The 18,795-nt window shown below is 44.5% G+C and overlaps 1 protein-coding gene across 1 annotated transcript in view; it reads right to left on the reverse strand.

Moving 5' to 3' along the window:
- Positions 1-18,795, reverse strand: part of LOC125288491 (receptor tyrosine-protein kinase erbB-4-like) — a 274,673-nt gene that overhangs the window by 144,470 nt on the left and 111,408 nt on the right. Inside the window, 1 exon segment of the mRNA XM_048234899.1 lies at positions 3,083-3,234. Within this exon segment, the coding sequence (XP_048090856.1) occupies positions 3,083-3,234 (152 nt within the window).

Raw genomic sequence — 18,795 nt, forward strand, 5'->3', positions numbered from 1 at the left:
ACACACAGCAGTGCACACCTAGTGCACTCCAGCCACAAACCTCCACCACCACCAACAGCACTGTGACATGTGCCCTCACAGTGCACACCTAGTGTACTCCAGCCACAAACCTCCACCACCACCAACAGCACTGTGACATGTGCCCTCACAGTGCACACCTAGTGTACTCCAGCCACAAACCTCAACCACCACCAACAGCACTGTGACATGAGCCCTCACAGTGCACACCCTCACAGTGCACACCATCTATCTATCTATCTATCTATCTATCTGTCCATGGATCCATATTCAACAGAGAAAGAGAGCCAGAGAGTGGTGGAGATTCATTCTTTGTTATTCCTAGGTTGTTGGTTTTTGATATTCCCAAGCCTTCCTCAATTAGTTACGGTCTCCAAAATCATGTCCTATCAGGCGTCCTGTCTGAACGAACAGGTCTGATTGGGGCTGCTGAATTTGATTGTGCTGCTAATCAGAGAGAGAGAGAGAGAGCTAGATAGAATTATTCATTTTTCATCAGATATAATTAATCATGGGACGATTTCCAATGGAGCTCTGGTCGGGAAAGCAGAATGACCCGTTCCAGACTAAGACCCGGTCCAGATTGCTTAGACAGTGACTGTCCCTCTTTCTGAGGGGTCTTTATGGTAAATAAGGGTTCATGATTATTCATTATTCAGAATTCATTCTTTTCAGCCACTCAATCAAAGTATATTTGAGTGGCATTTGAATATAGCGTGGGTGCTTACAGAATAGAGGATGCCTTCAGTGGATCCCTAGGGTGCTTCTTCTATGATTAAACTGAAATGGACTTGCATATGATGCCAGATATGTGAATGCTTCATTATCAATTTATGCCATTCACAGCAAAGAGAATAAAATACACATGGATTAATGTATGATATTCTGCAATGACTGAGCTGGCTATGCCTTCTCTATAGTATTTGTGGAGAATATAAACACACAGATCTGGCAGGAGAGACAGTCTCCTCCAACCACTCAAACATGCAGCACATTCCACAACATTTGTACTAAGAGGGGCTCAGCTGCACGACCCTACCCCACACACACACACACAACTAGGCCCTCCATAGGGATAGCATGGGGAGAGTGCCAGAAGACAAACAACACAAACACAGATGCAAACACAAACACAGAACACAACACACATAGAAACATTTCAACACGCAAATACACATCACACATGTAGCCTCTCTCTCACACAGACACAGAGATACACACACACACACACACACACACACACACACACACACACACACACACACACACACACACACACACACACACACACACACACACACGCACACATAAACATATCATTATGCAATGGAAACAATGTAGAGGAGAGTGTTGAAGAGGAAAGAGTTGAAAAGTGCAAGGACAGGAAGACATGGAGAACAAGCAAGTCAGAAACGGATGGGAAGGATAGAATACAAAGGGGAGTCAAAAGACAGAAAGATCGAAAAACCAATCGAGAGAGAGGAAATGACGACGCTGGAGAAAAAAAAAAAAAAAAAGTTTGGGCTGAAAGAGAAGAGAAGGGAGGAGAGAGAGAGAGACATCATACCTGCAGATAGGCCCTTATCAATCCCCCAGATGCCTAATTGTTGTGCTAATGATGCAGCAGCTAATGGAAATGTTTATAGTTTCCATTCTGAAACAGTGGCCGGGGTAATTAGCCGCACCTCAACTCATTACACAGCACAAGAGGAAAACAGTTGTGTGTGTGTGTGTGTTTGTGTGTGTGTTTGTGTGTGTGTGTGTGTGTGTGAGAGTGAGCGAGAGATAAAGAGAGAGAGAGAGATAAAGAAAGAGAGAGACTTTGTGTGACAGTGTTTGTCAGGGACTGTGTATGTGTGAGTGACTTTGAGTGTGTATATGCATCTGTGTGATGAAAACATTTGTGTTTGCATTTCTTTGTGTTTGTGTGTGTGTGTGTGTGTGTGTGTGTGTGTGTGTGTGTGTGTGTGTGTGTGTGTGTGTGTGTGTGTGTGCGCTGCATGTGTGCATGAATGTTTATATGGGAACATGTGTTATCGTGTGTGACGTGTGTTGTTTGTGCGTATGTTTGCGTGGTGTGTGTGTGTGTGTGTGTGTGTGTGTGTGTGTGTGTGTGTGTGTGCCTGCGTACTTGTCTTCCCTGCTGAGTGAGGTCTCGTCCCCATCAGCGCAGAAGCATCTGCTGCCGCTGTCGTTCATTTACGCCCCCCCCCCACCCCCCTCCCTCCCTCCCCCCTCCCCCTCCCTGCTCCCCCCCCTCTCCTCCGCAGAGAGGCAGAGCCCACATTTAAGGGGCAAACCCCCAAACTGCTCCCACGGGGCTCGGCCGGGGCTGTCAGGTGCACTGCCTCCCTCCGCAGGAAGCAGCTCGTATCTGGGGCACGGCGGCCTCTGGAGAGGAGGTGGGTAGCGCCAGTGCAGCGCAGCGCAGGCAGCTTGTGCTCTGGCTGGCAGTGAGTACTCTACAGAGACTTCCTTCTGCACTATGAGAGACAGGCAGCAAAGACCACCCGGCTAAAACTCTGGTTACGAGAGAAAGAGAGGGAGCGTTGTTTTTTTTTTCTGGAGTTTTACTATTCTGTAGTTTTACTACACGCAGGCGTTGGAGTTTTACTACACGCAGGCGTCGGTTGCAGTGGAAGGTTGACTACCGTGGCACCATACCAAATTATTCCTCTGAGTTTTGTGAAACTTCACATGGATTATGTGCTGCTAAGCTCTGCATTAGGCTAATAAGGCTAAATCTATCCCAAGGATTCAATTTAATTTGAGTTACTGTGTTACTTAAGTTTCATTGAATAATAGGCACCATTACTGTTGGTATGCATAGCGAGTACATTGCAACTATGCACGCACGCACAGATCCCCCACACACAAGGTTGTGTGTGTGTATCCTGCAATGACGTCTCATAATTCATGCAAACCTTTTCAGTATCAAGGCATTTTGAAGCCTTTGGGGACAGAGTCAAGGTAACAATATCCTTCTAAAGGGAGGGGGGGGGGGGTGCAATCTCTACCCACTCTGCCCCTAAGTCTGCGGTGACACTCAAGTGCTGACACTGACCTTGAGGAAGGACAGGTTGCGTTGGCGCTCGATGCTGGTGATCTCCAGGTTGCCCATGACCACTTCACAGTTCTCGTAGAGCTTGCGGAGGGTTCGATACTGCTGGTCCAGGTCCGACAGAGTGCTCAGTTTGTTGTCTGTGCCAGGACATACTGCAGGTGGAGGAAGAGGAGTAAAAAGGAAGAGGTTATTCTATAAAAATATGCATTTCAATATGTGTTCTATAGACCCTTTCAACAATAAAAACAAAAACAATGCTTGAACATTCTATTTGGGCCCCAATCTACTTCCTCTGCATTAAGATAACATATGGAATGTTAAAAAGGAATTCTTGTGGGGCCAACTGTGATGATGATAATGGAACTCTCTTGAAAGGGTCCATAGGAGGGCATGTGGAGACAAAACAGAGGCGGAAGAAAATGAATGAAAGAGAATGTGGGGAAAAGAGAGAGACTTTTTTACAACCTCATTTGAGGACCATTAAAACAACACTGGGAGGGAAATCAATTAATTTCACCAGTTGAAGACTAGCGCCCCCATAATCATTTGTAGAGGGAGAGAAGGGGGAAATTGAAAAGGCATGTTGTGCATCCAGTAAGCACACATATAAAGCTGAGGACATTAATCAAGAAATATATTCATCTATCTGTGAATGTAAAACTGAATTAGCTTAAAGGTTTTTGAAGATGTATTATACAAACAAGTGTATCGTATTCATCTATTCATACACAATAGTTTGGTACAATAGTGTGAAATCTATTCAGAAAAAAAAGCATATTTGTTTGCATGCTGTTTTTTTCATGAATTCACAATTTGCACTGATCAAAGATAAACCAGCGCAAACATTGATATTTCCCATATTTCCACCAACAAAATTGTTTGTAGAGGATCTGTGTTCCACAGCGGACTCCAATAGCATCAGGAGGCTGTGCTTCAGCATGCTGTGGGCTGTTTTCCCCCTCAGCATGGGTGTGACCACACACTCAAATGTGGACGCACACACACATGCACACAGGCACAGACACACACACACACACACACACACACACACACACACACACACACACAGGGTGATAGTCCTATCAGCACGGGTGTCAGTCGCTGTTCTGTGAACTTTGAATGACTCTCTCACACACATACTGTAAGTAGATACACACAGACCAACAAACACACACACACACACACACACACACACACACACACACACACTCACACACACACACACTCACTCCTCCACTCTCTCTCTCTCTCTCTCTCTCTCTCTCACACACACACACACACACACACACACACACACACACACACACAAACACACACACACACACACACACACACACACACTGCACACACACACACACAACACTGCCTGAAAAAGCAATGATGAGGAACCTTACAACATAGGAGCAGACAAGCCCCCTTTAGCCCTGGGCTGGGCTTCATCGACTTGACAAGTAATTAAACACACCTATTTCCACCCATCAAACACCCGCGCCAACCAGGGCCTGTGCCATCTGCTCCGTCAGCTGGCTATGCCTGCCTCGCCCCAAGAGAGCACCCCGGCCCTCTGATACAGTTGGCATGTGTGTCCCTCAGTATTGTGTGTCTCTCTGTGTGTGTGTGTGTTTGTATGTTTGTGGGTGTAGTGGATTATGCATCTACATTAGTGGTTTACAATGAAACACTAGTGAATAATGTGTGTGTGTGTGTGTGTGTGTGTGTGTGTGTGTGTGTGTGTGTGTGTGTGTGTGTGTAAAACAATCCAAACACTTCTAACTTGCACTTACCATGCACTTTCACTATCTAATACTATCTCCCTTGAAAATCCCTTGGCTTTACTTCAACTGTGTACTATCATGCATCCTCTGTTTTCTACTGTATGCAAAGGTGGTATTTACTGTTATATCAAAGTTTCTCTGTAGCTTTCATGTTACCCTTCATTGTAAGTAGTTTAGGACAAAAGTGTCTGTAAAATAATAAATATGTGTGTGTGTGTGTGTGTGTGTGTGGTGTGTGCGTGTGCGTGTGCATGTGCGTGTGCATGCGTGTGTATGTACATGTGTGTGTGCGTGTGTGTGCGAGTGTGTGTGTGTAGTGTATGTGTGTGTGTGTGTGTAAAGGCAAACTCTTACCAGTGCGCTACCTTGGCTAGCCCAAGCCCATGAGAACAAAAGGCACAGCGGACCTCCCTGTTTAATATCACGCTCATTCCTGCGCTTTCAACTCGAATGAAGAGAGAGGGTAAAAAAATAGAAGCTGACAAAGGCGGCCCATATCATGAAGACAAATGAGAATTTGCTTGTGTAATTCCGCCAAATCAGTTATTCGATTAGGTGGGAGAGCGGGAGAGCGTGACCACAAACACAGGAAACGGAGGTGGAGAAAGAGGTGCAGAGATTGGGGGTGGAAGCAGGGGGAGAGAGAGAGAGAGAGAGAGAGAGGAGTGATCCAGAATGGTAGAGAGATAAGGGTTAGAGAGAGAGCTCTTCTATGTAGAGAATGATCAGTGGACTGAACAGAGTATGTCAGAGTTAACAGTTAACACTGACGTTAGCTGGCCAGCAGTAGTGTGTGTGTGTGTGTGTGTGTGTGTGTGTGTGTGTGTGTGTGTGTGTGTGTGTGTGTGTGTGTTTGGGGAATGGGGGTTGAATGTTTTGGAAGTGAAAGACGAAGTAATAAGCTGTTATTGAGTTCCAGGAGGTGAATGTTTTCCAAGATTAGGGCAGTCACACACAAACACACACACACACACACACACACACACACACACCACACACACACACACACACAAATCCTCCCTCCCACAAACGCCGCCGTTAGTAGGCCACTCAGCAAACATGCTGCTGACCTCCCAATAAAACATACTAGGTCAGGCCTTGGCCTGCTTTTGCGGAAGAGGAACACTGGGCATGATGGTCTGGGAAGAAAACGTTCAGCTAAAGCACAATGCAGACCAAGCCGACTGTCAGATGTCTGATAACGTCTGACCGGTCAACTGTGGCTCCATTCTTTGTGGTGTGTGTATCACCGGCAATGGACTGACAATACCAGTTTACTTTGCTAACATATTTTTTTAATTGAAGTAAGTAAGCTATTCCTGCTTTGTTTTACGTTTTTTTAATCTGCACCCTACAGTATATACGCATGCCGCTCTAGCAGCAGGATATAGCCTACATTCTAGCTGACAGAGGGCAGTCTTTGCTATGTGTACAGTGAAACGTTTTATCGCCACGCAAAGACAACACAATAAGAATAAGTGGTCAATCAGCACAGTCATTTGCGGATATTTCGGGCCCCTGGGCCCAGATGTATTAAGGGCCCCCCACTAATTGTCGTATATGTGGGAGGGGGGGGTTTGGGGGTCCTCCCCCAGAACATTTTTAATTTTTTGATGTGATTTCCTGTATTCTGGTGCATTTTGGGGATGGCCAATACTAAATTCAATCAAATTCATAGCCTACATCCTGATTTGTTAGATAGATAGATAGATAGATAGATAGATAGATACTTTATTGATCCCCAAGGGCAAAATCGTGATATTGAGGCAATGATTCCATGCAAAGGCTTGGGCTTCAGGGCCCCCTGACCTCTTGGGCCCCTAGGCCTGGGCCCGGTAGGCCCGTGCAGTAATCCATCCCTGAGCACCGTGGTTTGTGCTTTGAAGTATGCCCGGTCTGCACTGCACTTAAGACAGACATGAAGACATGTGAAGTCAGAAGGTGAAATTCCCAGCGGATGAAGAGAGGAGGGGTCCAGGGAAAGCCAAAGAAGAGAGGAGGGGTCCAGGGAAAGCCAATGAAGAGAGGAGGGGTCCATGGACAGCCAATGAAGAGAGGAGGGGTCCAGGGACAGCCAATGAAGAGAGGAGGGGTCCAGGGAAAGCCAATGAAGAGAGGAGGGGTCCATGGACAGCCAATGAAAAGAGGAGGGGTCCAGGGAAAGCCAATGAAGAGAGGAGGGGTCCAGGGACAGCCAATAAAGAGAGGAGGGGTCCAGGGAAAGCCAATTACCAGTTTACCGTCTCTGTTGTATGAGCACCTGAGTCTCAAGGCCGGCTTCCAAGGCCGGGATTAAGTCTAAAAAAATCCCAACTGTTTTTAGACAGAACCGAAAAAAAAAAAAACGAATGTCCATTAAAAAATTAGTCCTGGACTAGACTTAATGCATGTCCAAGACACCAGCCCATGGGGTTCCAAATTACTGGACTTCTGAGGACACGGAGCTAGAAGTTTTAACAATTATTCCAGAGTTAAGAAAACTTTTGGTCTCCTCAAAACATTAGACCATGAATCCCTATAACAGGGTCTTCAGTCAAGACATATTTTAACCGAGTGCTAAAAACATTTAAATCACCACATGGTATCACAGCATTCCAGTCTGTAAATGTCCAGTAAAATCCATATTTTAAGCCAATAATTTGATTTATTTCAACTCTGCTCTATTTCAGTTCAAAAATAAATACATTCCTGGAGAATTTTTGCAAAAAGAGTACCACAAACTAGACATAAGTATGCCAATCCATCACACACACACACACACACACACACACACACACACAAACTCCTGTGCCATGCTGATGGGAACATGAGCATCTAGATGTCAGGACACTGTTGTTAATGCATTGGACTGGGGGAAGCACACCCATTTGATAACTCCTCCCCCTCCCTCACCCCCCATAACTCCTCAGTGGATTTGCTTTTGCCAAGGGAATAACAATGGCCAGCGTACCTCTCCCTTCTACCCTACCCTCCATGTCATTTTGAAATGCAGGTCTCATTCCTGGCAGAACTCATTTATTTTCGGGGAGAGAGCTCGACGGGGCATACACGGGGGAAAGCAAAGCGCCACATGGCTGGCCGGGGTTGGGGGGTGGGGTTGGGGGGGGGGAAGGGGGGAGGGTGCAGGCGGGCAGTTGGGCGGTGAGGGGAATGTTCCTTTTTTTTTGTCCAGTCAGCAATCAGCGCTGGACTGTGGCAGACACATCCAGCTCCTGACCCAGAGGCAAACCGCTTCCCTTCTGTCCCAAGGGGTCTGCTGTTTCACTTACGACAACTGCAGTTTAATTCTCCAACACACACACAAAACCCCCCGACAGGAACCAGCACTATTGAAAATCCAAGAATTCCCTTAAAAGGCATGTCTTTTAAAATCCACTGATAAAGTCATGCTCATCCACACAGTCTGCCAGAGGGGCTGTGACAGATCTGATGAGCGTAGAGACTGTGGTGATACATGCTATGCGTTCAGTTTCAATTAATGCCACTGCAGTCAAACACACACCACACGGGTTTAGTGCCCTTTTGGGTGCACAAAATCTTATAGGTACTTAATATAACGTAATATAATGACCTCAGCTGAATCTCATAACTCTCCTAAATAGTTTGCCTCGCTGCTTCTTTCCTTTGTTGTACACAGGACAGTCTTACACGGAAATAAATTTTTTTTTTTTTTTTTTTTTTTTTTTGTAAATTCAGCGACAATAATTGTAACTAGATTGGGCCTATCCTCCCAGAATGAGAAGCCAACAGAGCAGGTGATTGTTTTGAGATCTCATTTTCTTCCATGCAGAAAATGTTTTTAACTGTACAGCTAACTGAGACTGGGGAGAAATAAGATATGAAAAAGATATGGATAAGGATATGAATAAGGCTTTTGTCACTGCATCCTATCTTACACCATAAACTTACACATACAAACACATGATCATGATCCCATGATCCGTGGATGCTACTTTATCAGTGCACACATGCACACACACACACACACACACACACACACACACACACACACACACACACACACACACACACAGGTTTTAGGCTGTGTTACTCAGCTGTGTTCACAGTGCATGGATCCTTATTTGAGACCATCCAGGACTATTGTCTTCACTCAGTCACCCTGTGACTGGATGATGCAGTGTCCATTTGTGTGGTGCTCGGACGGGAATCCCTTTCTGCTTACGCCTGGAAGCTGTGATGGATGTGGTGTCGAGGGTCACTTCCTTACAACCAGAAGCCAGAGGGGGCCTTCCAGAAACATCCATATCCTAGTTAGTCACAGCAAAAAGAGGAGCCTACTAGTGTGTGCAACACAAGTGTCACCTCATGCCTCTGAGGGTTCAGCAGGGGAGGTGTGTAAGACACAGAGCAGAGTAGGGTGTTATTTACTGACGCACTCAGGGAACCCATTACTACACGACCTGCACAGAAGATAACAGCCCCAGGAGGATGTCTCTAACACCATCTCCAGCAAGCCAAGACTGAACTTTTGTTATCTCCCTCTCAATCCCCCTCCCAACCCAAACACACCATCTAGTTCTCTATTGCCTCTTAATAAAGTTTCGGGACATCTGGAAGGCCGCACAGGCTCTATCTACTCCTCGCCATCTAGCTGTGGTTCAGTAACAAATATCCCAGAGATCCTTAGATGGAAAACTGTTTTCTTTTCCCAAGAGGCTATTTTAAGCATATAGGTGCAATAGATGACAAAGTACATGTGAATACATGTGTATGTGTGTGTGTGTGAAGTTGTGTGTGAAGGGATATTGTGTGATTGTGAGAGAAAAGGAACAGAAAGTATGAACAAAAGAAGTTTTAAGTGAATGTGTGGCAATCTTTATACTTACATTTGCCTATGTTTACAATTATGTTCTTGTGAACATATGCATGAGAGAAGAAATACCTGTGGCTGTCTCTCTATCTCTGTGTGTGTGTGTGTGTGTGTGTGTGTTGAGTGTGTGTTTGAGTGTGTCAATTTCATACAGATAAGTAACAGGCCATTGTTTGTGTATGTGTGTGTTTGCGCGTGTGTGTGTGGTAATGCTACATGGGCAGGTGGGGCAACCATGTTGGGGGGCCTGCCCTCACCATGCAACCTGGCTGCTCTCCACCACCTCCACGGGTCACTGAGCAGGATGACCTCGGCAGCTCCAGCTCCAGCGGGCTGAGTCCCCTCTCCGCACTGCGCCGTCCCTCCATACCACAACAGAGCCGACCATCGCATTATTAAAAGGGATAAAAATGGCCAATCCACTTAGCGGGGACCCCTACTCTGACCCAGTGGGATCTTTGACAGGTTTATGCCTGAGACCTTCCAAAATGACTTAAATCAGCTTGAGAGAGAGACGGGGGAGGACCACGGGGGGAGAGGCAATTTAGAGAGGATGTGGCCTTTAGTTTGAACTTCAAAAAAAAAAAACATTTCTAAACAGCGTTACAAGTGCACTCGGCAAACTGGTCGCCTGGTGTTACAGAAGCGTCTGGGAATGCAACTTATGAAAGCAGGACACATAAGGAGCTCTACTGTTCCTTACATGCTGGACAGGCTACAATGTGCTTGTTAGCTCTTAATATTTCAGATACTTTGTAGACCACCCGTCAAAATCAGACCCTCTCTCTCTTGCACACATACACACATACACACATACACACACAGTCCAAGAGTCCAAATTCTTGAATGTTCCAGACGGCCTGTGTCTAGTCTTGACAGTATCCAAGAAAGTATCTAATAATACACACATATCTTACCCTCTAAAAACTCCATGGATGCTGCATGCTTTATGCTTGTGCTATGACATATCTCTGATCTAGATATCAAGCAGAGCTGAACCATGTCTAAACGAAGACATTTGATCTCTTCTGCGGACCTTTCCAAACATAAACTTAGCAAACAAATATGACTCACGGAAGCCATTCTCATAAGCATTGGCAGTCTGCTACCTCATTTTGAGAAGTTAACTGCAGAGGAAACTGTCTGTGCTCCCAGCTTTAATGGCACCAGCTGGTGTTGGAGACTACCATATGAGAAAGGATATATATATATATATATATATATATATATATATATATATATATATATATATATATATATATATATATATATATATATATATATATATATATATATATATATATATATACTGAATGTGGGCAGTTTATGGGGAGAATAATCTCTGTATGGAAGGTTTATCATCTGGCTGGTGGTGACATGGTAAGAAAAGGCCTTAGAAAAATAGAAAATGAATTAACCCTGAAATGTCGGGCAGCAGAAATTGAATAGTAAACTTCATTTCGCATGGTACCTGTGGTGTTACAGAAAGCAATATTGGACAGCGAAATAATACGCCAAGAAAATGGACTCTGTAAAATTCATCTTAGTCATTCCTTTGCAGAGTCAAAGCAGATATGAAAGAAAGCTTTGAAATGCTTTACACATACACATACCCATAGCCATAATCCAGTAGCTGTCCAGGACAGTGCTGGGCAAGGAGCAAGATGCCTCGGAGAGATCAATGAAATGACAGATCGCAGCATTATGGGCTGATCCTGAAATTGCCCCGACTCATCATCTTCAGCTCACTAAGCTCATGATTTCTGGGGGGTGCTGATGGTGCAACAAACCTCGTTTGGAGACTGCCCTCCACTGCCCCCCTAAGTTTCTATTCAGTCAACATGTCCTCAGCCGCTGGACATTCCAAGCTAGAAGCTCTTCACACTCATAAAGTTGCTGGATTCTAATAGTTGCCCTCAGGCCCCAACCTTCCACCAGAGCACAGACAAATGACCTGAATAGATCACCTCTCGAATCAGCCCCCTCCCCCCCAACAAAACAAACTGATTTGTTGTTGCTGTTGCTGCTGCTGTTTCTGTGGAGGCATTTTAACAGGGTGGCAACTCGGCTCGGCTTAAAAGCACAGTGCGCTCGCGACGCAGGTTGGTTTAAGGCCAGGTGTGATTGAGCTAATTTATTATGGCATTAGCGGCGCTTGAGACGGCCAGCCGGAGCTCCCGTCCCATCAATAACTCCGCTGCCACAGCCCCGCGCCCGCCTCATCCTTCCCGGCCCGCAACCTGCCACGTCTCCCCCGCGAGCCCCCATCCATGAATCTTCATCTCATATTCAAACATTCGTCATCAATTATACCTACCACCCCCCTCACCTCCCAACTGCCCCACCACCACTACCCCCCCCCTAGATCCCCCCCCACCCCCTTGTACTCTCAACCTGCTTTCAATCTCCCAATCACAGTGTTAAGCATTACAATGGGGAGGAGTTTTTTTATTATTACTCTTTTTTTTTGCCCACCCTTTCTGCCGCCTAAATGGAATTACCTCGCTCATTGGAAGCGAAAATCATTTCTCAGCCCTGCGGTGGGACGTACGTCAGACGGCTGCCGCAGTGTTACACAGGTGGAGGTAATTTGTATTGCGGTGAAAGTATGAAAAAAGAAAGGGGTGGGGGGGAGGTGGAGGGGGGTTGAGTGGTTAATGGGTCGTCCTGGCCAATTTTCAGCTTGTGGCCTGCCCAGGCCCCGGATATGAGATCCAGGCTTAATGTAGCACGGAGCCGCTGCGTCTCGAGACGATCGCTCGTCAGGCGAGACTCCCTTGTTCTGCCGTGATGGAGGGGTCTGCTGCATTGGGGGACGTCGGAACGTGTGTGGGTGACCCCCACCCCCTCCGCCCCCCCTCACCCTGAGAGGATATTGTTCAGGGGCATTTTTCCGTGTTCTCAAAGGTAAACCAAAACCTCGGGAGGTTACGGAGGAGAGGCAGCGTTCGCATGGGTCATGGAGGTAAATGCTTGCATCCAATGCTTACATCCAAAATAACATGCCACGCACATGTACACAAGTGCATGAAACAAGCCATAAGGAAGCCTCATGTCAACTGTTTGTCTGTTGCACACAACCTTGAACATTCCAGGAGGAAAAGTGGCCATGAATAGCCTTGAAACGATGCCTCATCATCATGCACACTTACACATGCATACATACACACGTACACATGCAAGCACACATGCACACACACACACACACCCACACACGAGTACACACACACATAAACTTTGTGTTCATTCCAGCAGCTAACATCAGTATTCCAGATACAGCTCACCGCTATGGAGTCCACCCAGAGCCTCCCTTGGGCCCAGAATCATAGCTATGGATTTCCTACCCCTCATCCTCAGCCAAGAATCTCTTTTTCTCACACTCACTCTCTCTCTCACACACACACACACACACACACAAACACACTCGCTCACACTCACACACACACAGACACACACCAGAGAGAGTACCATGTCCGACAGACATCTGAATGCACAGCACACCTACAGACACACAGAGACGCATGCAAACAGTCCCTACAAACATGAAAGCAAAGCATACTCCTAATACCTCACGGATATGCAGCTCACAGGGTGGCAAAATAACACAGTTCGCAGTGGCAACGGATGGGTAGAAACAGGACTGGAGGTGCTCTTGCCTTTGTAGTGAACCCAGCAGGGGGGGCCTTTTTCTCGGCCAGGTTACCTCCGTGGAGGGGGTTGTGATGGTGGTGGTGGTGGTGCTGTTTTATTCAGAATTTCAACATCTGTGTGCGTATGGAAGGATTCACATGCCAATGTCTACTGCCATTAGATAAGGATAACGACACATCAACAAGACCCTTTTCCGTGTCCAGCATGCCTTTGATCTGCAGATGGGTGACCCAAAGGGTCAGCCCCCCCCTCCCATGATATCTCTGGGTCTGATAGGCAGCCTATGGCAGACCAGCGAATGGCTTGACCAGCACAGCATTAACAGGATACCTGAAGATGCTTTCAAATGAGTGCTTTAGGCCATTCAAAGCGTGAATATTTATTGCACATGAGTAACAACATACTGTACCAGAGGCTCATGATGGCATACACATGGAAGGTTGGTGGAAGGTTTAACAGGGACGCAATGCAATACCTGGGTGGCAAGACACTGAAAGCCATTCTTTAGCCAACCCACAACATATGGGGGGAGGCCAGCTAACTTGATCTAGTATAAAAAGTTTTCTTTCTTTCTTCAGAGATGTTCTAATGCAACTTCAAACCTAACAACTCCCAATTGTGAGTTTAATTGTCAGTTTTTCTAAAAATATATTTTGCACCATATAATATACAGTCTATTGTCTTGATTTGAACACAGACAGGCTAGCAACTAATATATCAGCACAACTTCAAACCTAACAACTCCCAATTGTGAGTTTAATTGTCAGTTTTTCTAAAAATATATTTTGCACCAGATACAGTCTATTGTCTTGATTTGAACACAAACAGGCTAGCAACTAATATATCAGCATAACTCTAAATGAAAAATCTGAATCTGAATCTGGAGATGACAGCATTGAGGTAAGTGGCTCTTTTTTATTATTTTCCTGTAATTTTGACATGTACATTGAAAGATAACTCTGGACAACCCATTCATCTTTATTGCAGGCCACAGACCCAAACACAAATACTGTGTATGTTTCTGTGTGTGTGTGTGTGTCTTTGTGTGTGTGTCTCTCTGTGTGTGTGTGTGTGTCTCTGTGTGTCTCTGTGCATTTATGTGTGTGTGTGTGTGTGTTCTATAGCTACACTTCTAATAGGCTGCTCATGCTCTCATTCTTCATGTCCCAAATCAATAATAATTTGCTTTAATGGAGAGACACTGAAGCTGTAAATAAATAGAAATCTGAAATTTAGAGGATATCACATCACACACACACACACACACACACACACACACACACCATACAGGCCCAAGAATGCAGATTCAGATTCATGCAATAATCCATATTCTTATTTAGGGGAAGGGTGAAAGATGACGGATGCGTGTGATTTAATGGTGTGAATCCCGCCACGTGGTTCGATGGCTTTTTGTGTGGCTTCACTGAGGCGAGGAAGCCTTGATGAAAGGGAAATTGTAATTGCCTGTGTTGATGTGTGAGTTTATGAAAAAAACATATTTTAATTAAGAATGTGCTATAGACTACTGAAAGAGTTCTGTCACTCGCGAGTTGAAATAAAAACACTCCTGTTCACAAATTGACTTTTATGATTTGATAAACCTTTTAAATGTTTTTGTAATATCGACAGTAAAATAAGCTTGATGATGTTTTGGGCCCCCACCGTCGACTCCAAAGCAGCACTGCCTTCCCTGACCCTGACCCTAACCCTAGCGCCTTCCAGGAAGTCACTTCAAGGTCACTGCCTTGAAGTCGACGATGGGGGCCCAAAAGACCATACAGTACATTGTAAGATAATAGTCTTCATTCTCATACACTATTGTGAAAAAACTCTATGCTTGTTCATTTGCATTCCAATTTGCAGCCAATACACACCTTTGACTGCACTGACAAACCTGAAAAGTGACAACTACTTCAGTGACAACTACTCTGGTAGTGCTGACAGACCGTTGTCATAGAACCATTAATTGACAAAGGATTAGCAGCATATGTGGGAAAAAAGTCAGAATCTCATCTAGAACACTTTTCTCTAAGGTTATTTTCATAGCCTGAAATTTTTCTCAGTTTGACAAACTAAAAAATATATTAAAATAAGTGTCAGTCACAATAAGGAGTTCAGTCAAATGAGATTAGACAAGAATATTCACTCAGTTTCCATGCAGTGATTCAGCTACATCGAAATGGGAGATGTCCTCAGCCAGACTCATAATAAGATCATTCATCCAACACTATATGGCCTACATTTGATTAGGTGATAATAGATGTAGGTGGCGGTAATGGACTTAATCATGGAACTGCTGAATCATGGGATATGTCAGCAATGTCAGAAGGGTCAGCGTCACTCCGTCAATAATGGGACTCGGGGGGTCATGTGACATTCCTCCCCCTGATAGACAAAACACATGATTGATGATGGCCACATCTGTGAACATTCAGAGTGGCACAAATAATGTCCCTCATTTCCCTGTCTTAGATCAAATACACTCAAAGGTGATAATGAAAGTGGGCGCCTTTGATATATTCATATGAATTCCAATAGCTCGGAATCCACAACAAATGGTGGGCCATAAATGATTTAAGTTAATTGTGGAGTCCATAAATGATTTAACTTGATTGTCAATAAGCACTGAGAGTTCATTAAGTTTTATTGATCCAATAAAAAGTGATGAGTATGGCAGCTTTAGCAGTGGAGGCTTCCTGGGGGCTTATCGATCCGTCAAACGAACTCCTAAACGTCGACTAAACAACTCAAAGCTCTCCCCCCGTGGTTGGAGCGCATATCCTGCACACAACCACCATCCACGATGAGGCGCGTGCTTAACCCTTAAAGGAGTACCATCACACTGGTGTGACGGGAATGTTGAGAAATGAACGTTCTAAAGAATATCTGGGTTCATTGAATTCAACATAGAATTTTAGAACCTTCAATTGTTGCGGAACTTTTCCAACAATTTCTTTTTTTTTTTTTGTGATTTCCTTTCTATTTAGGACTAAAAAAACATCTTACAATTTTTCTTTTTTTAAATTTATTTTTATTTTAAATTTTATAGCATGTCCCCTGTGGTGGACAAAAGGACCGTTTTACTATGAAAAGGTAGCCATGAAAATAGACAAAAATGGACAAATTATGCATTTAGTGGTATTAAATTAAGGGTAAACTTAACCAAATATAAGGGAAAATGTTATTTATCCTTCTAGACTACTTTATTTGCCTTTTTGGACAGTTGTATTTCTTTTTCTGGATTGTTCATTTTCATTTTCCTGTTTTTTCTTTAATCTCATGATAATTCATTTTTAGTCTTACTCTTCCTCGCTATCTTCTTGAGGCACAGGTTCATAGTCCTCATCTCTGTTTCACTCACTCATCACCTGAGAGCTCCAAATCTGACCCCCCTCATTCATCCTATATAAATGATCTCCTAAATTTACCAAAAAATCAAAATATGTTGGTCCTGGTGTCCATTATAATGGACATTCATAAAGTCACAATTATTTCAAAATGTAAATAACTTAACTTCTTTCAAAATGAATCACATGATTCCTGACATTTTCATTAACAAGACCATATATTGCCATCATAATGAATGCTTAATAAGAAGACACTATTTGACTTATCTCTCATCCTTCCATAAAATGTGCTTGTTTTGATGTCAACTATTTTTGAGAACCAGGAAGAGGAGGTTCCCAGCAACCCAGCCAATCACATGATATATCATTAGAAAGCCCAGGATGTCCTCTTTAAAAGACCACAGAAATTGGGTAAAGGGGTATGCTTCTAGAACTTATGTCCACTACAGAGGACATAGGTCTATGGATTGGTTCTCAGGAGGATATGGCGGGTTGGGTGGGTGTGTGTGTGTGTGTGTGTGTGTGTGTGTGTGTGTGTGTGTGTGTGTGTGTGTGTGTGTGTGTGTGTGTGTTTAGTGCTGGGGTTGTGGAGGCCATGAGTCAGTGTCTGCCCCGTGGCCAGATCTGTCACAGGCCCTGAGCCTGATGGTGGCCTCGTGCCACTGATCCAACTTGGCCATTTTTGTTGCCCCTCACCATGGGCCATTTTGCCTCTGCTCCCAGGAGTTAATCTTGGCTGACAGAGGCAGGCTTTTGGCCCCTTCAGGGGACTCCAGGGCCACGGCACGTCACTGCGGCCGGGTGCAGTGGGAGGCTCACGGCCCTACCCCAGACCTGCTGACCCAATGCAGAACCACCCACACACACACGCATGCACACACACCCACACACACACATACACACACGCACACACACACACATACAGACACATACAGCCAAGCCACTGTGGGGCCTTCAGGCCTAAAAAACACCCAGGGTGCTTTGCAGTGCAACAGTCGGAGAAATTAGGTTATGGGTTTCTGATGTCCCGACAAGCTGCATATGTTTGTTATGCCCATGTAGAAAGAGTTCCGTATGCAGGACTTAACTGCAAAGTATGCAGGACTTAACTGCAAAGTATGCAGGACTTCCTGCAAAGTATGCAGGACTTAACTGCAAAGTATGCAGGACTTAACTGCAAAATGCTTACAGAATACTTGACATGAGAGAAAAAATGTACATATAAATAAAAATCATAAAATTAATTAAGTCAATATCCTCCTAGCTCTTATCATCAAATATAATGCTTATATCCATATCAAAATGTTTGTTTGTTTCAAAGTGTTGCAAGGTGGCCTTTATGTTCAGGGGATACATCAGTACTCCACACACACACACACAGCTCTTTGGTTCCTTACTGATGTGCACACTGCACATTTTCAATTTGCTGCATTTATCACTAGAACACAATAACAACAATACAAAGAGTTTTTCTACTTCAGCTAAAGCATGGGGGAAATGGCTGTGTGTGTGTGTGTGTGTGTGTGTGTGTGTGTTATTCTTGCCAACAGAAAGAATAAGGAATACAAATTGAATGGAGTTATATTTTGTGACAAAGCCAGACGGAAAACAAGATTTTTCATATTTATCCTACGCTCACAACGATAAGGCCTGAAGTTATACTCAAAACACGGCTTGTATTATTCTGCAATATATTTAATGGTATGACGCAATTATTCAGCATCTACAGACACACACCTCAGACAATACTGAATCCAAACACACCTGAAACACCTGTTTACAACCACCCTACACTGTCCAAACAACTTTGAGCATTACTTGTTTAAGGGTCAGGTGTTGAGCGTGTGTTTCTTCTGTGTGTGTGTGTGTGTGTGTGTGTGTGTGTGTGTGTGTGTGTGTGTTATTCTTGCCAACAGAAAGAATAAGGAATACAAATTGAATGGAGTTATATTTTGTGACAAAGCCAGACGGAAAACAAGATTTTTCACATTTATCCTACGCTCACAACGATAAGGCCTGAAGTTATACTCAAAACACGGCTTATATTATTCTGCAATATATTTAATGGTATGACGCAATTATTCAGCATCTACAGACACACACCTCAGA

This window comes from Alosa alosa, chromosome 23 (genome assembly GCF_017589495.1).
Source record: "Alosa alosa isolate M-15738 ecotype Scorff River chromosome 23, AALO_Geno_1.1, whole genome shotgun sequence".
In the NCBI taxonomy this organism is placed as follows: domain Eukaryota; kingdom Metazoa; phylum Chordata; class Actinopteri; order Clupeiformes; family Clupeidae; genus Alosa; species Alosa alosa.